The sequence below is a fragment of the Lissotriton vulgaris genome, chromosome 2_1, assembly GCF_964263255.1.
Source record: "Lissotriton vulgaris chromosome 2_1, aLisVul1.2, whole genome shotgun sequence".
Lineage (NCBI taxonomy): Eukaryota > Metazoa > Chordata > Amphibia > Caudata > Salamandridae > Lissotriton > Lissotriton vulgaris.
This window is the reverse complement of record NC_141687.1, coordinates 1,982,494,473-1,982,514,133: the sequence shown is the minus strand read 5'-3', so window position 1 is coordinate 1,982,514,133 and position 19,661 is coordinate 1,982,494,473. Positions and strand designations below refer to the sequence as shown.

Below are 19,661 nucleotides of genomic sequence, written 5' to 3'. Positions count from 1 at the left end.
GGTCAATCTGAACCGCCACAGGGGAGTGGTCGGACAGCCCGCGAGGCCGGATCGCCGCCCCCTTTACTCTGTCAAGGAAGGCCCCCGGTACAAATACACAGTCTAAGCGTGAAAGGGAGCCATGCACAGCAGACACATAGGTGTATTCTCGTCTCTCTGCATGAAGATGTCTCCACACATCCACCCATCCAAGGCCATCAATCATTGCTCTCAGCTTCGTAGGAGAGGCCGCAGCCGCGACCCCCTGCCTCCTCTGCCTGTCCAGAGCCACATCCAACACATCGTTCCAGTCGCCACCAATTACCGCCAAAAAGCGGGGGAGTTCGGCCCACAGGGTAAACAGTCGCTCCGCAAGGGCCCACTGCAGCGGGGGGGGGCATACACACTACCAAAGATTACGGGCTCCACACCAATCTTCCCCTGCACAAACACAAACCGGCCCTGCGGATCGAGCCATTGACGCTCATGGGTATAGGCTAATCGTTTGTGAACCAGGATGGCCACCCCCCTCGAGCCCCTAGCAAACCCAGCATGAAACACCTGGTGGAAGCCAAACCTCTGCAGGCTCAGAGCTTTAGTACCCAGCATGTGTGTCTCCTGGAGGAGGAGCACATCAGCCAGGTCCCTTTTTGCCCAGCGAAGCACAGCCCCCCGTTTGATCTTGTCCAGGAGCCCCCGGACATTCCAGCTCAAGACACGCATGAGAGCAGCAGATGGCACAGGTCGTGGAGCGTCAGCCATTGTCACAATGGGTCCGTGCCCACAATCCCCGCAACCCAACCCAGACTCCCAGCCCTCCAGCCGCCGACAGCATACAAAACACGTGCATCCCACAGAACACAATCCCAATCCCCGCTACCCCACTAATCCCAACCTAACCCACCAGCAACCAAACACCCCAGAACCCCCCTCCCCCACCCCAATACCTCAATAAACAATGAAGCATCTGTCGCGGTATACGGTACTTCAGACCCAAAACACAGCGTCTAAAGCCAGTCATACCAATGGATCCCAACTAGACCCCCCTTAAAACCAACCAGGCACACTCCCAGAACCACCCCCCAACCCCATCCGGAGGAGGCAGCCCATAAAGTGCACCCCGAACCCACTCCAAGAATATAGCAACATCAGTAGTAAGGCACCACGAACCAAGGGGTGTCAGACCGCAAGGGTCCACACCCCCGCCAGGAAAGGAGTCAATACTGCACCAGTCAATGGCTGCTCCATCGGCCAGAGCTCAGCAGCCACGGGGTATGGACATCGATGGGAGGCTACCAGTAGGCAGCCCCGGCCGGCGACAATCCGGAGTCCTCGCCAGGCTAATCTGTGTCAGGTTGTGTGTCCCCCAGCAAGGGATCCCGGGACAGGGACCTCCGTCGGGAGCGGGATTTGCGATGGCGTTTCCCCTTGGCAGGCGGGTCACTACGGTCCTGCGAGGAGCCACGTGGCGACCCGGAGTGCAACCCCGGCTGGACGTGCGGGCGAAGCCTGACAGTTTCATCTGTCCAATTGAAGACGGCCTCTGGTGTATCAAAGAAAAGAGTCTTCGAGTTGAAGATCACCCGAAGGCGAGCCGGGTAGAGCAGCGAGTACTGGATCTTGAGACCACGCAGCTTGGCCTTTGCTGCCAGAAAGGAATGCCTCTGCTGGTGAACTAGTTTGGTATAATCTGGGAATATCATAATCTTATGATTGTCATAAAGCAGCGTGTCCTTAAGCCGCGCTTCCCGGAGAATAACATCCCTGTCGTGAAAGTTAAGGAGCCTTGCGATGATCGGGCGAGGTCGCTCCCCAGCCGGCGGTTTCTGCGTCAAGGTGCGATGTGCGCGCTCCACCTCAAAGCAGCGCGACAGGGCGTCCGGGGGCAGCCAGCTCTCCAGCCACCGAGACAGGAAGGCATCCATAGGCCCTTTCTCACAGTCCTCCGGAAAGCCAACAAAGCGCAGGTTGTTCCGAACTTTTTTCTCTTTGACGCTAAAGGTATCAAGGAAACCTCTGCTAATGCCAGGTGAATGCAAGAGGCTACGATGAAAGTACTTTTACAGGGTGGGTGGTGACTGCCTGGGAATGGGCCTTGTGCGAACCCCTCACCATTCCGTGCAAGTAGGGGAGGGGGGCTCTAAGGTTTTGTTACACCACTGGGGTTGACATCAGTAGCAACAGGTATTCACAAACGTCAGCATACTACCATAACTGTCTACACCCTCGTGTTCCTGATACTGTGCGGAGTAAAGGAGGCTGCGTAGGGTTCAAGACAGGGTCACAGACACTCAGCGGAACCTTACACACCTCAGCAGTAACATCAGACACTCACCTGCTCTTCCTGGAGCAGCAGAGGGAGCTCGACTAGGCACAGATGCTCTGGAAAATTCCAGTGCGTGGAGGGAGTTCAGTTGACTGCATCAGTCTGTCCGCGCTTCACCCGCCTGCCCTACCCCCGCTGCTTTTGGCTCCAGCAGGAGTTTTGACCCTGGCCCTGCGGATCGCCGTCTGTCCCCTCTCTCTGCCTGGTGAGCTTCACTGGGGGGTTACCGGCCGCCAGCTTCTCCTCCGTGCTGGGGAGATTCAGTACGAGGTCAGCCCGCTGCCTGTCTGTCCTCCTGTGCCCTGCCCCCTGCTGCTTTAGGCTCAGTAGGAGTCCACGCTGCGTCGGTCTGTCTTTCCTCCTCTCTTGCCCAGCACCAGTACCTCTGTGGCAGCAACAGCTTCACATATCACCGGTGTATTCTGGTACACGTGGTCCAGCTGCTCGCTGTTAAAGCCTCAGTACACCATGGCAGAGGCGAGGCTGCAAAGTTAGACAACACAGCGTATTGGTGTCACCCCATGTGCTGGTGTCACCCGGTGCGGTCCGCACCCCCCTAGTGACACCACTGGTGAGGAGGAACGCAGGCTGGACACTGGTTTGATGTCACAATAACTGTCTATGTTAATCTATCTCTAAAAACGTTAAAGAGAAATCATATTAGAACATTCGAATGTGGAGTACTCCATTGAATACAATGGAGCGCTCCGTGCTTCTACTGGCCGGTACAAGCCCGCAGAGCAACATTCCATGTTGCTTTTGTTCACAGCTGTTGCTACAAACAAAGACCTCTCTGAGCCTGAGGGGATTTAAACCCCCCTCAGGCTTCGTGAGGCCTTTGTTTCATCCTATAGCCCTTCGTAGCTGGGCTATACAGACCATTAAAGTCCCACTCCCTTGTTAAAGGCCCTCACATTTGGCTCGGGCCTTTAAGGCTAGAGTGGACCTTTAATGGCTAGTATTACCACTATGGCAAACTATAAGGCTATAATACATACTTCATTGATTAGCCTATAAATAGACTAACTAGACTAAGTCAAAGTCTATGAATAGACTTTGAGATAGTAGTGGATCTTGTGTTCTATTGTGATGTGATTAATTTATGTTAATGTACTTATATTTGCTTTGTGCAATATCAATGTGCCGATACGTTACATGTGGGACTTAATTGCGAGCCTTAGATAGTTTTGCATGGTGGATAGACTATGCTCCTAGCAGTGTATGTTATGTTATTCAGATGTGTAAAGCATACTATCACCCCAGAGGGTATCCTGGAGCTGACGAGGTGTGGGTTTAGCCATACATAGGACGTAGTCCAACTTCTCAAAAAACAGATCTTCAGCTTCTTGTGGAATTCAAGTGAGGGGGAGAGTCTTGTGTTTAGGTTCGGGTCATACCACACTTTAGCAGCAATGTAGAGAAAAGGCTCGACTACTGGATCTAGTTTTCCGAATGCATGAGATTTGTGCAAATAGGAGTCTAGACGAGCGAAAGTGTCTGGAAGGGTTGTGAAAGCACATGCGATTGTTGAGGTATGCTGGGCCAGTATTATTCAGTGCCTTGAAAGTGTTTGTGAGGTGTTTGAATTGTGCTACATTGTAAATAAGGAGACAGCATATGTTATTAGGTATTTTACCCTGACTGTTAAATCTTGTTCAATCTTACATATATTATATATTTCTATAAGACAGAAATGTAACTAAAACCATAAAGTATACGAAAATGTACTTGGATTATTTGCACTATGCATCTAGTCTGCAGTGGCTGTTGAGAAATGCGTGGTTTAATTCAAGAATTTCATTAACATGATAGCAACAATCTTGTTTAAAACCTGTGAAAACTGAATGTTCTATTGTGGCTCATTGCATTTCGCCTGGAACAATATTTTTGAAAGGGTGTGCATTATTTAAAGGTATGTTACACCATTAATCAATGGTTATTGACTCCATTTCGCTTTGGCAACTGCCTCACAATGTTCCAGGGGAGATCGATAAAGGGCTGCTTTCCACAGGAGGTCTCTCTGACTTTTTTGGTCTATAAATAGTATGGTTTATTGGTGGCAAAGAGGCCACAAGTTCATCAGCATATTTGCTTCTTTGTCGCATCAGAGTGTTAGTTGCTGATATTTCAGGATAAAGGTTTGATCTTGCAGCAGGGTCAGAGTGGCTCAAAAGGCAATCTTGAAACACCAGAAGGGCTGGTCTGACAGGTCAGTGTGTGAGCTGGCTTTTGGCTGTTTGTGGGCCTGTTTAAGGTCAGGTGAACTGTTGATGTCCCTAATATTACAACAAAAATTGCAGGCAGCAAGTACAAATGCATACAGCCCCCCATACCTTGAAAACACGTATATACCGTGTCTTTAAAAGAACAAAACTGCCCTGGTTTTAAAATTTGGGCCACTTTTCCAACTATCTGATTCACTAATGGTGGCCACCATTATTTTGGTGCCTGGGCCTATTTTCTGTCACAGTCTGACCCTGTACCTCAGAAACATGGCATTCTGATGCTGACTGAGCACATGGACAAAAGCTACAAATGAGCCACCCTCCAGGTTCACAACATTGAGGCTGTTATACGCCTGGGTGAGTTGCATCGAAACCCCCAGACTTATTATGCTCCATGAGCAGTCTTAGCAGCACATTAAGTCCCACGGTAGTCCACTCCTTCACGACAAACAAGAAGTGCAATGTTGTTGTCAATTACAATGTGTGTTTCCATCAGTACATATATGTATCTACTCACTGCTAATTTTGTTGCTGGCGTAAGGGAAATTGCATCCAAAGTCAATCCTTGAATCTGATCACGAACCAGCGAAGACAAGTCAATGTCCTGAAGACCAACTGTGAATGCAGGAAAAGGTTTAAGGTGAGACTGTCCTTTCTAATAAACAGATGTAAATACAAGTTTGTCTTTCAAACCCAATTCTACCTCCCCCCCATGTACATCAATTTTCAAATTCATCCTTTAAGGTCATATATCACTTTTTCAGTGCTGTTTTAGTCATTTAAGGTTAGTGATGCCAAGGATCTGCGACCCTAAGCAATATTTAAAAACCTATCCCACACATTTTCTGGCTACTCTTCTCAACAAGTACATCACCTTTTTAGACTCAAAATACTATCCCCATATACTAAAATCTGCAGTTAAAGGCTGCATTCCACTTTTCATGAAATTTGTACCCATATAATGGAATACAGATTCTGGCCTTAACAGGCTGTGATCTGCTCTGGGCCTGTGATCTTCTTGTTTATGTGTTATGACACTAAAAAAAGGGATTCTTGTGCAGTTTTTTAATCTATTTTAAGGCGAAGGCATACACCTCAGGTCTACTACACGTCTGTAGTTTAAGAACATATGTTTCATAGAACATTTATGGGTAAATCTCTCCTATTCTGAGTTTTCAACTTGGAATGAGAAGTAACACGTCTGGACCATGCCCAGCGCCAAGAACCCTAGCCCTCTGGTCACCCACATATACTCCACCGAACTCATGAAAAGACTCCAGCTGATACAGAACTCAGCACTCTGACTCAGATTCATCCTTAATCTGCCCAAACTGACCTAAATCACCCCACACCTGCATGCAGAATCGAAATTTCACACACCTAATTCTGCTTGTTTGCATTTTTTCTTGGCCTTTTTTCCCCTATAAATTCTGACAGGTGTAACCTGCCAGAATCTACCAGGAGAAACCTGCTAGGACGCGATAATTATCTTAATTCTAATTTCTGTGCAAACATCTGTTTGCAGAGAGATTATATTGTCTCCCTAAGCTTGTAACTAGAGCCATTTACTCCAGCTCTGGCCCTGCTCTCACATTTGCATCTGTTCTCAGTGTTGTCAAAGGACGTTTGAAATCTGTTACCTATTGCATTGACATCACACATGCAGGATTGCAGTCCTATGATACTTGCATATCATTGGCTGAATCCCAGCATGCCAACACACATTTTCATATTTCCGAGGCTGATACATTACATAACAATGGATTGAGTAAATCTGAACCTTGTTATTTAGAACGCTAAGAGATGGCAAAACTGCAGCATGATACACTACATAAAAATAGTTAATATTAATCATGAGTCTACCTATTTTATGCTTCCTGGTTATAGAACTGTATTTAATGAAATATCCCTAATTCCACCTTCCTCTCAACCAATTTAGAGAGCTAAACCTATACGCTATTTTTAAATAATTTATGGTGGTACCTTGGGAGTCTTAGTCTTGTTATGTGATGTTATGGGAGTGTCTTGTAGAGCGCACGGCTACTCAGGCAGAGTGTCCCGGCGCTATATAGATCTGTAGAGGAAACCGAAAACACAGCAGACTAAAGGCCATAAAGCCAAGTCTTTAGACCCTTCCTGAAGGCCAGCAGATTGTCTAATTTCCTAAGAGAAAGGGGAAGCTTATTCCAAAGCTGAGTCTTGTCCGCTGCACTATCATGAAAGGTGGCCAAAACAGCTTTAGACAACACTGTAGGCGATGCCACAAAAGGTTATCAGCAAAAATAACACACTTTATTCAATCTACTTCTTAAACCTTCCTATAACACTCAAACATTATACTTACACTTTATAGAGTGTAGAACAATGTTTACATTGTATACACGAATGCTCAACACATGTGCATACTGACATGCGTCAGACATTGTGGATGTGCATTTTAGATGGATTATGGATTAACGTCTCTGTATTGAAAAATCCAACAATTAAAGACACAGGAAGAAAGGGTGCTGTGTGTTTCCGCAGCTGCACTTACATTGGTGCCCTTGGACTCACCACTGTCATGCACCAACTGTAGAATGTAACATAGGCCGTCTACAGTGGATGACAAAAACAGGAGTGGCCACAAGAAATCACTGTTACTTTGGACTGATTTAATCTCAAATCACTCATACGCATGAACAGTGTGTGTGTTTGCGTATGTCTGCATTTTTCTCTGTTCGCGTGCACGCCTGTAGTCTTTGCAGACATGTTTACTGAACACTGCCATTAATCAGTCCAGAAAAAGTCTAAAAAGCAAAACGTGGTATTCAGAGCCACAAATGTAGCTTTGTAGGACTTAGATGACCCCATGTGCCATTTGGAGGATGACTGCATGGGCCTAGAGACTTTGCATGCTTCTGATTCCATGCACAGTATTCATAGCAGACATAATATTGACATTTGCTTTGTAACTAATTTGTTTTTTTCAATCACATAACTAGCAGAAAAACTGGTAGCTGAAAGCTAGCAGGCAAAAGTGCTTACTTGGGTCCACAGTGGTTTCTCAGCATCCCACTCTGGACATAATTGGTATAAAGAAATGTATAGAATTGGTGATCTTAATAGCATTTCTCACAAAGTGGATCACAGAGACAATGTCCAAGGTCATGATGCCTCAAACAATAAACCTGACAGGTAATGTCCTATTTAAAAAGCAGAACAAACAATTATCCTCTTCTGCGCCATTACACTACACAAGTCAACAGCCTCTGTACCTCTAACTCCATTCTGTAATATGCTTTCCAACTGTTAGTCTAAATCAGCTCAATGTTCTGTCTTAAATTTGACAGTCTGTATTAAATCGATAAATAGCCCACATGTATTATTTGGCAAGGGCAGAGAAGCACAATTGGATTCAAAAGGAACATGAAACTGAGAAAACTTTGTGAAACTTAATAAAAGTACAAGTACTTAGGACTTACATTAAACAGTTTAGGGTTTCTGGAAACTATGGCTGATTGCAAACCTATTTTAGAGTTTGGCGGACAGGATATTCTGCCGGATAATGGGAGGATATCATGACCTGGCTTGGCAGTTTGGGCTGGACTTTTTCCATGAGGAACAGGAACAAGACTGATTTGAGTATGTCTAGGTCTTAACTGGAGTGGCGACGTGAGCTAAAGAACAATGAAGGATTAAACCCAGATCTGTGACTGGGGGTAAGACTCTGAAAAGTTTCAGCGCTCCCTCTATTAGCTCCTTGTGTTTGCTTTTTTCACCCTAAGTTGGCTGGGTATGCCCAGACATGGGTCCCTTGCTCACTTTGCCACTGGATTCAAGCTAGCCTAGCTGATGAGGGGCATCACACCGAAACCGTTCCCAGGATGCTTGTTTCCGGTCCAGGGAAGCCCTGGCTTGGCAGTTCGAGCTGGACCGTTCCCATGAGGAACAGGATCAAGACTGATTTGCATATGGATGGGTCTCAGCTGGGGTGGCGAAGTGAGCTAAACAACAATGATAGATTAAACCTAGATCTGTGACTGGGGGTGAGTGTCTGCAACGTTTCAGCGCTCCGTCGATTATATCCTTGTTTTTGCTGTCTTTGCCCGAAATTGGCAGGGTGTGCCCAGACGTGGGTCCCTTGCTCACTTTCCATTGGACTCAAGCTAGCCTGGGTGATGAGGGGTGTTATCCCGAATATGGGTAGGTCTGAACGTGGGATGGTGAAGTGAGCAAAAGCATGATGATGGATTATACCCAGATCTGTGACTAGGGGTAAGTCTCTGAAAAGTTTCAGCGCTCCGTCCATTATCTCCATGTGTTTGCTTCAGGGTATCATCTTTGCCAAGATGCACTTCTCTCTTTCTATTTAGAGTTTGGCAACCATCACATTTCTTATGGCAAAGCCTAAGTTGGTTCTTCCAGGAATGCTGGACAGTTCTGAAGAATACCAAACCAAAGAAATTACCCCCACACAATGGTAGAAGACTCCCAGTGTGTCAGGGTTATTTCTTTATTGCTTGTCAATAACAAATCCCTTCTTAGAGAGTTTGTTTTTGAAGAACAAGAAAACTTTGCTGAGCCGGAACAACAGACATGGCGCCTACCAGCAAAGTTTCAGGGCCTTCAGCTAAGACACTGTGCCAGTGGTTTTGCTGAAGCCATAGAGATCACAGTATGCATGGTGGGAGATCTCCTAGAATGGTGGTTGGTTTTCTGCAAAGGCAGCTCAGTTCATCCTTCTGCTGCCCTGACAGACCAAAAGACCAGCCCCCTTACTTTAAATGAGCACCTGTGTCCTTTATGACTGGATCAAATAAGCTATTTGTTTTGAGTAGTAATGCACATCATTGGATTTAGGGAGAAAAACAATATCCTACCTGCCAGAGATCCTATTTCAGTAAAGATGTCAGAGCCCCAGCTGCTGACGGGACCAAATGCAGAAGGAGATACAAGGAGTTTGGCCAAAGCTTCCATCTGTTGCTCAGGACACCTCAACTTCAGAGTGCCCACGAAGACAGCAGACATACTGTAGACAAGAAGTGCCATGAGGTCATTTGTAATATATTGTACATATGCAAAAACGTTCTTATTGTCCCTGATACTACATTCAGCATTGATAGCCTCTGTAACGATCTCCATACTCACTCTGCTTTATATAGCATTACATTTAAATAATTACACACAAAAATAAGAGGATGTGAAATATATGTTTAATCATTGTACTACATTATATATATGTGCATGTACATAAACAAACATATATGTATGTGTGTTTAAATAATTATATTTTTATATATAATATAAAATATGTGTGAGATGTATTTAATTAACATTATAGTATTGGTATATATTGAAATGTTTAAGATTTAGGACTTTAAACTATATATATGTTAAGAAAGTGTGAAGCAATATTATTCTTCCAATGTTTTTGTACTTATCATTGTTGAGATAGGAAGGTAATATTTTTGTAAACAATATTATTTACATAATATTTCCGTTACATGATACTGTTGATTTTGATAGTATGACAGTGATCCCCTAAAATGGTAGTAGGGGCATAACAAATTTAGGTTGTGAACTCAGATTCTGTTAACCTTAAGTCAAAATTCTGAAATTATGGATTATATTGCCATAATTCTGTAGGTGAGTTCATGTCAAAAAATCACTATACTTCAGCAAACTGTATTTAACTGTAAAATGTAATTCTTGCTTGCTCATAGAGTTTTTTTCTGGCCTTTAATTATATGAATAGGTTGATGAAAATAGGAGAAAAATGCGAAAAAAAGCAAACAACTTTTTGTACTAATTTTATAAATTATATTTATGGCGTTTGGACTATTATTTTGAGAAAACGAATTGGCCCAATGAGTGACCAACTATTTGGTTTTAAGACTAAATTATACTCTTCAATGTTGATGCAACACTTTGAATCCGACCGCAACAAGGCAAAAAATATTTTTTAAAACAGTACATTTTTAAAGTATGTTCAAGCAGGTAATCATCTGGAATACAGAAAGTCTTGGACTGTGGCTTGTATCACATATAAGGCCAAATGCAATACATACCCCTCCCAAGATGAATCACTGGCATGAATTGAGCAGCTCTGTGGAGTACAGCATAAGGCTGCATGGTGACAATAGAGGTTGAAATGGTCCTGATAATAGCAGGGAGTACGCCATTGTCGCCTTTGGGCATATTATCTTAATGGGATTATTCACGAGCATGTCGCCATTTAATGAGCTTGTCTAACAGTCAGGACGTTCTAATTCACAAGTGCTACACACACAAAGGTCTATCATCGTGGCCTTCGAGTATGGTACCCGTTTTATTTCATTAAAATTGCATAGGTGTGATCTTGAGCCACTCGAAAAGTTACATTTGTTGTCTATACCTAGGAGTGTAGGCCAGCATTCTGGAGCATCCTGGACCTGTCAGATATCGGCCACTCTGTCAGGTCTGTGTGCTTTCCTTTCAGATACTGCGCTGGCGCGCATCTTCACCATCTTTGCTACCACTTTTTTTCGGTTGCTAGGCATTCCCCAGAACTCTCAGCTCTGAGCTTTATCATCGCTTCTTAAGGGCGGTACCAGTGTCTGTGCAATGGCAGGGAGCAGTACAGTCCAGGCCGGTTGGACACACATAGCTCTTGCCCCCCTTTGTCGCAGTTCATTCATTTTGCTTTGAGTGGTAGTGACTTTTGGAGAGAGTGCGGCACTGAAACTCTACTGCCTGTAGCTATGTGGCAAGAACACCTGCTAGTTATGTTCTGCCTCTGTGCAGATCTCAGGGGACATGCCTTCATCACCTCCAGTACCAATTTGTTTTTAAAGTTGATAGGCCACCCTCAGAACCCTCAGCTCTGTCCTGCACTTTGCTTCTTAGGGGAAGGGGAGGGGCAGTGGAGGAGGGGGCTTCTTTTGGAAGAGCAGGTCATTTTTTTTATTATTTTTGTACGTTTGGTAAAAAGTGTCTTTTCTGGGTGGGTGTCAAAGGCTACCTAGTGTGTCCTTGTAACAGCAGGGAAGGCTGGGCAGGTGCCCACAGCTCTTATTCCGGCTTTGCCACAATTCATCCACTGTGTTTTGCTTTAAGAGGATAACATTAGGATGACAGTAATAGATGAATTGCCCACAGCTAAGTGGCAATATCTCCTGTTGATTGCTATCTGTCTCTGCAGAGGCCCATCCTACGGCTTTGGCCAATATTTGTGGGTCCGAATCACAAAAGTAATCTGAGACAAAATCCTAACTTTACAACTAACGGTATTCACAAAGGGCATTTAGGAATAGTAAAGTTAGGAATCTTAACTTTACTACTCCTAAAAGGTTAGGATTTCTAACTTTACTACTCCGAAATGCCCTTTGTGAATAACGAAAGTCGTAAAATTAGGATTTCGCCTCAGATTACTTTTGTGAATCGGGTGCAGGATATTAAAAAGTTATTGCCGGCGGAAGCAGGCATTAATGTGCACTTACTACAATTTCAACTAGATGCAGTAGTGAATAAAAAAATCAAAAAATGTTCATGAAACCGTCACCACCGGGGTCCAAGATGGCAGAGTGAGGACGCCGCCAAGTGGAAGCTAACCTGGAGGCTCCCTTCCTCTCTGACGAGAATTAAGGAAATATATCGAATATTGGACGATTAACGGACGCACATGTGCCTTTTTGTTGTGCTCTCTCTTCTCTGAGAACCTGCACGCCGAAGAAAACCGCGGAAAAGAATCCTGTAAGCAGAGGCAGAACTCAGAACTTACCGATGCTCTGGCTACTCCTGGGCTCTTTATGGATCACTCGGCATACGATCCGTGGACTGTTCACTGGTTCGGGGTTTGGCTGGCCGTGCCTGCGACCGGCAGCTTGCGCGTGGGGGCTTTTCAGGATGTCTCCAAAAAACCTGCTGAGATCTACCCGAAATAACAAAAATACTTCGGGAGTTGCAGCCGCTCCCCCTCCCCCCTATTGCAACGGCAACGGCAGCTGGGGCTCTCCCCCCCCCCACATTGCAGCGGTGGTGGCAACTGCAGGCTTGGAAACAGGAGTAACCGGAGCGACTCCTATGGCTTGCTATTCGGCTTCCTTGGGGACAGAGACAACAGTGTCTGGTACGGCGGCAGGGAACTTCACGGCGGCGGCAGCACTCAAAGGAACCAATCGAGTGCTTACGGGTAAGCCACTGCTACGACCTCCTGTGCTGACAGCTTCGGGCCCCTCTGGGAATAATTTTGCTAGAAACGCCGCTAAGCCAGGGGTATCAGGCTCTGTGATAGGGGGTGATATGGACCGTTTAGCCATTTTGCCAGAACCAGCAGAACTAGTAGCTTCAGAAGTAACAGATATGGCAACTGTAACAGCTATTATAGAAGCTACTGAGACTGTAAAAATACACCAGATCAGCAACAATGTCTCACCCCGAGCAAGTTGCCTACAAACATACCCTCTAAGACGTTGTCCACCACAGAAGCTACGAATGTATTGGTTATGCTCAAAAGCGGTACTGCAGGTGACACAAACCTAAATACAGACACAGAGGCAGACATAAACAATGTGGCTTTCGATGTGGAAAAAACGAACGATCTGGGAATTGATTTTGATCCAGGAATGGCCACTGCTCCTGTTACAGATGAAACTGGACCACCTAATGTAGGGGTGTGTGATGGGCTTGCTTTTTGCCACGTTCCTGAAGAGGTTGTAGAGGAAGACACTGATTTTGGCTCATACGAAGACTATGAAGCAGAGGTGGTGGAAGAGACGGGTGACCCCTCTGGTAGTGCAGCGAAACCTTTGGTGGATAGAAGGCGTAAATCTAAAAATAAGCCCAAAGCTAAAAAAGGAGGGAAAGTTGGGTTTGCCCCCAACCGGCTGATTACAAGCAATACTCTGACCGTCAGGAAAATCCTCATGGATAAAAGCCCACTCAGGAAATGGATTGAGGCTAAGGGACTTGTCAAAAGCATGACCCTAAGACTGTCTGGTATAAGTCCAATGGACTTTGATCCTACTATATGTTGCCCTGCCCCCTCAGAGAGCACCTTCGATATCTCAAAGGCTGATAACAATATACCCAGTGTACTATCTAAATTAGAGTCAGAGTCAGCGCTACAACCCAGGTTTTCAACCCTAACCTCCAACGGGTCGACAATGACTATTTCTTCAGGGACAGTGAACACATGCAGAAACACGCCGAACGACCTAAATAGCATAACTGCTAACAATCCTACCTTAAGCACTTTCACCGCCCCAACTTCAATAATATCTGTGGCTCCTATGACCTCAGCTAAAGCAAAGACCACGACTCAGGAACATCAACAGGAGACGAATATCTCTCCTTTGGATATCATATTGCAAACACTAACTAATCAACGTCTGGAGGTGCAAGAACATTACCTGCAGTTGCGGGAGGACAATAATAAATTACAGACCTTCTTGCAAGAACTGACCTCTAAACCAGGGGGGGTAACGCAGGATATTGAAGATCTACAACAGCGGGTGGTGAGTGTAGAGGAGGTGGTAACCCGTACTAATACTGCAGTGAGTCAACATGATATTCAGATGATATCTCTCCAACTGAAAGTCGAGGACTTGGAAAATCGGCAGAGAAGATCAAACCTGAGACTTTATGGAATACCGGAGGGGTCTGAATTATCAGATTCTAGGACCTTTCTTGTTAGCCTACTGCAAAAAGCCTTTCCAGACTTAGCAGATTGGGACTGGGACTCCCAAATTCAGCCGACACACCATTTACCTTTAGTTCAAAGGAATAAAGTGAGTAAATTTCCTCGCCCCTTTCTCATTTGTTTTGGCAATTTTTTATTAAGGCAGGCTGTTTTGCAGAAAGCACGCCCTAATTCTCCTGTAGTTATTGAGAACTTTTCTCTGTTTGTCCGCTCGGATCTTAGTAAAGCAACTATGGGCAGACTGTGGCAACTGCGCAAATTGAATGACCCATTTAAATCTATCAGGGGGCAGGTCTTCCTTCAAGAACCTGCCCGCCTTAAAGTTATCAAAAACGGGCATACATTTTTTTTACGGATATAAAAGAAGCTGAGTCACTGCTATCCAATCTCAGCGGGAGTTAGGTCACAGGCTGATATAATAAACAGAGATATTAAGATGCATTTATGGGGGACTAGGACTATATATATTTTTTTCTTCGCTTTTCTTTATTTTTTTCCTTAGTTCTAAATAGTAGATTTTGTTTGCATTCGGGAAAAAAACTGCGTCAGAGGGGGGGAGGGGTAGGGTCTCCAGCAGGTACTCCACGTTAGGCGCTGCCCCTCCAGCGGCAGCAGAGGCTGAAGGGTGGTCTCTCTCCTTGGTGGGTGGGAGACAGGGGGGTGGAGGGAGGGGGTTTCAGTTCTCCACCGGGTGGGCGGGTTTGGGGGGTAAAAATTTAAAAAATTGTATTTTCAACCTGATGGGGAGACATGCTATAAGGAATAAAAGCATTAGAAAATATTTATTTTTGCTCGGCTCACAGACAGAAATGTTCCTCTTGGTTTATCATGTCGTTTTTGTTTTCTTTTTTGAATGTATAAAATAAACTGCTTAGCTTGGAATGTAGCGGGGCTAAACAGTAAGAGTAAGAGACGCCTCGTGTCAGAAGAGTTGAGACTACACAATCCACATTTTGTGCTATTGTCTGAAACGCATATTGCTCATAAAGATAAAAAACTGCTATGTCAAATGGGATACGACATTATAATCTGTACTGCTTTTGGGGCTTCAATTAGAGGGGTTGCTATCCTTAAGGACAAACAATTCAGGGCAGAAACTTTGAGAACTGCTTATGACAAGGACGGAAGATGGGCTATCGCCCAGTTAAGCATTGAAAATTATAAATATGTTTTATGTGTGGTTTACGGCTCAAACTGAGATAAACCTAGGGTTTTTGACCACTTGAATGTAGAACTTTTGGACTGGGAGGGGGAGCTCATTATAATGGGAGATTTTAACTGTATTATGGATTATCAACTGGACACCACTAGGCCCGGGAGCTTTCAGCAGATGCGTAAAACCAGGGCCTCCATCTCGGATATTTGCCGTACTCATAATATCAAAGACGTTTGGCGCCACATATATCCAAATACTCCTGGGCACACATATTACTCCGCACCTCATAAACTATGCTCTCGTCTGGATATGGCTTAAGCTAATGATAATTTATTAAACACTAGCTCTATGGAGGTGTGTCCTCGAATTTCCTCGGACCATAATCCTATAATGCTGATATTTCCCACTCCACACACTCGTATACCCCCCAGGCCATTTTCTTTCCCTAGATACTTAGTATCAGATTCCGTATTTATAGCAAAGCTCAAAACCCATCTTACCAATTTCTTAGAAATTAATCAGAACTCCACTATATGTACCATGGTTTGGGACGCTTGTAAAGCAAGTATTCGGGGTTTTACGCAGGAATACGTGTTTAGACAAAACTCGTAACGTCGTAAATATAATGAGTCCTTAACCTCTAGTATTGCTGCGCAAGAAATACTGCTCGCTTCAGCTCTACGGTTAAATCTACCTACAGCTGTTGAAATAGGTTTAAAATTATTTCATTTAAAAGCTGATACTAAGGCAAAACTCCTCCAAAAAAATAGTGCCAATTTACACAAATTTACAATCTCGCAATATGAAGGAGGGGACAAAATCGGCAAAATCCTGGCATACAAAGTTGCGGAGGATAGAGCCAGCACTTTAATTGCTAATATCCGAGGATCTGACAAAAAGCTATACGATCAGCCGAATGATATACTAAAACAATTTGTAGATTTCTACAGTGCTTTGTTTACCCCGGAGTTTTCTTCAAGCGTAGCTTTAATAAGGGATTATATAGATGAGAATGCAATAAACATACCTAACATCTCAGACATGGATCAGTTATCGGAAGATATTACCGGGCTAGAGCTCTGTCAGGCTATTTCTTCTCTGCCTGCCGGAAAGGCCGCAGGGGAAGATACTATCCCTCTGGAGATCTATAAAATCTGTCTAGAGGAATTGTCACCCCTACTGCTACAAGTAATACAATCTATTGGGTTAACTGGAAAGGCTCCCAATTCATGGAACAGGGCCAAAATAATTTTTTTTCTTAAAAAGGGCAAATCAAAGGAGGAACGAGGATCATATAGACCTATATCTCTTATTAATACCGATGCAAAAATATTTGCGAAAATTCTAGCAACCAGGTTGGCTCCCCTTATGCCCAAAATTGTTAACCCACAACAGCACGGGTTTGTGGCCGGGAGGGATACCACCACACACGTTAAAATGGCCATAACGGCGTTTGATTTGGCGGAGACAGAAACCATCCCACTCGGTATGATACTGCTGGATGCCGAGAAGGCTTTTGACCGAGTGGGGTGGGATTATCTTTGGTTTGCTATGACAAAGATGAGGTTCAGGGGGCACTTTGTAAAAGGGATACAGGCGTTGTACGATAACCCCACAGCCTGTATTAGCTATGGGGGTCTGATCTCTTCAGATTTTTCTATTTCCCGGGGCACCCGTCAAGGCTGCCCCTTATCACCCCTTTTATTTGCCCTTTCACTGGAACCATTTCTTTACGCTCTCCAGGCACAACCCCGAATTATACTCTTTAGGTCCGGCAAACAGACATTGAAAATAACGGCATACGCCAACAATATCGCCATTTATTCACCTGATGTTATAGAGGCACTACAAGGGATTACTACAGAGGCTTGTAAATTTGGAAAAGTATCCGGCTACAAGCAGAATATAAATAAAACGCAAATTATAGCCAATTACCAATTACGTACCAACGGCAACGGTACCAGAGATATGCAAAGTCGCCACATATCTAGGGGTTAAAATCACCTCCAAAATACGGGAAATTAATAATATTAACTATAACGAGTTAATCAAATCTACTACCTATCTACTTAAAAAATGGCACCGACTCCCCTTGAATCTAATTGGCAGAATCAACCTAATCAAAATGAAGGTTCTACCTAAATTTCTCTACCTTTTTCGTTCTATCCCATTAGCACTAAATAATTCTTTTTTTAAGCAACTAGATGGAATCTTTAGCAGTTTTATTTGGGGGTTCAAAAAAGCTCGAAGATCGTTGACACTTCTTAAGAACAGTTTGGACAAGGGTGGCCTCAACTTTCCTGATGTTAAGCTATATTTCTAGGCTTCATTTGTAGGCGTCTTCGGTCTTTGCTTAACAGTGAAGACCCATTTTTTTTTCATTTATTTTTGTTAAAGTCTGATTCAAATATGTTTTTGTTGCGAGTTAATGACCCCAACTACTTTAAGAGGGTGAAATTTAAGACTGCCAGAGATGCAGTCAGGATTTGGTCTAACTTACTAGCATTTTGTAAAAATTCCTTCTACCACCCGAAACTACAGTTATGTGGGAATCCGGGCCTTCCTGGGATTTTCAACGACGGCATGACGCTTAGATGGTCTACTCAGGGTATTAATGTTTTGGGGGATTTATATGGAGCACAAGGGTTCTTAGATTTCAATACACTTAAAATCCTGTATGGCTTGCCGGAAACAATGAGATTTAAATATCTGCAGCTACACGACTTTTTGATAAGGAAAAACTAAATTTATGAAATTTTAGACTGCGATTTATGGAACTGTTTATACTCATCTAAAAATAAGTCGATTATAAGTGACGCCTATAGGTGCCTTAGTGCTTTTAAAACCGATGATTGCCTAAAACTAGCACGGGTTTAAAAATAACATCTAAACAGATAGCTAATTCTTTCTCTAATATTAATAATTCGGTACGATCATCAAGTTTAAGGCTGCAACAGTTTAGAACCACTTGTATGTTGTACTACACACCAGAAAGGATTTTTAAATGGTCTACTAATATTATTTACAGTAACCGTACCAAATGTCCTAAATGTCAAGCAGTTGCGGCAAATCTGGAACATATGTTGTTTTTTTGCCCAGCTTTAAGGGAATTCTGGGAGGAATTACATAAAGTCTTGGAAATCAAGGAGATTCATCTACCCTCCATCACTGCTGTAATAGTACTACTTGACACACACCCGGTCTTTCTACCTAGGCCTGCACTGGTAACGATCCTTTTATCATGCGCAAAACTAATATTAGCTACAGCCTGGATCTCTCCCAAACCCCCTAATATATCCGAGTGGTGGTCGTTAATAAACGAAATTCACTCAATGGAGCTAGCCCTGGCAAAACTCAGAGGGGTCCGCTCACTAAAAAAAATTGAGAACATTTGGGGTAACTTTATCTAAAAGCAAACTCGCAATTTAATATCATTATGAAGTTTTTTGGGTTTTTTTTAGTTTGTTTTTTTAGACCTTATCAATTGGCCGTAGCATTCCCCCTGCTTCGCTATCAGTATGCATAATCTGAATTATTCTTTCAGAGATATTAAGATAAAATCTCTTATGTGTATCAAGTGGAATCTGTACATGACATGTTTTTCTTTGTAGGAAGTATCTACAACTATTCTGTAAACAATGTTTTTTTATTGTATGAACATTGGTATGTTTCCCTCAACAGCTTGTCAATAAAAAAAAGATAAAAAAAAAAAAGAACCCGTTGCAAAAAGTGTAAAGTAAGAAGATACAAAGGCTTGTCCTCTGCAGTTCCTGACAGTGGCAGTGCGTCCATTAGGGCGCTGGGGAGTTGAACCACAAGGCCGCGCCCGCAGCTCCCTCGGCGGCTGTCTGAATTGACAATGCATGTCAGTCAGCACGACGCCAGACCGCCCACCCCCTTCAGAGCCTGAAGGAGGTGGGCGGCCATGGGGTGGTGTGGAGCGTACAGCAGGCAGAAGCACAAGTGCGCATGCTGGGTTTAGGTCGGAGAATTTTTCCGCCCAGCCCAGTCATGTGCACTAGTGTTTGTGCTGACTGGCGGCTGCACATTACGTGAGTGAGGTTTGATCAACAACGCAACCGTTGGTCTCCTAATGGGCAGGCTGGCGGCCAGTATCCCTGCTAAACCAATCCTGGCGCTGCTTAACAGGGTCAGTATTGGCTGAGAGGGGCTGCCACTCCAGTGACGTGGCTGTTCCCGTTGAGAAGGCGTTGAAGGCGCCAACGGCGACCCCGGCCCTGGAGCATAGGTGGCGCGGAACTGGTCAGGTATGTTAAGTTTTCTTTTTTTAAATTGTGATTTTAACCTCCTCAGGCC

At 44.3% G+C, this 19,661-nt stretch overlaps 1 protein-coding gene across 1 annotated transcript in view; it reads right to left on the bottom strand.

The window, feature by feature from the left end:
• Positions 1 to 19,661, bottom strand: part of STRC (stereocilin) — a 446,062-nt gene that overhangs the window by 19,351 nt on the left and 407,050 nt on the right. The window contains exons 27-28 of the mRNA XM_086957009.1: positions 9,390 to 9,538; positions 5,048 to 5,145 (exon numbers count right to left, since the gene is read on the bottom strand). Of these exons, the coding sequence (XP_086813135.1) occupies positions 5,048 to 5,145; positions 9,390 to 9,538 (247 nt within the window). The remainder of the gene's footprint in view (positions 1 to 5,047; positions 5,146 to 9,389; positions 9,539 to 19,661) is intronic.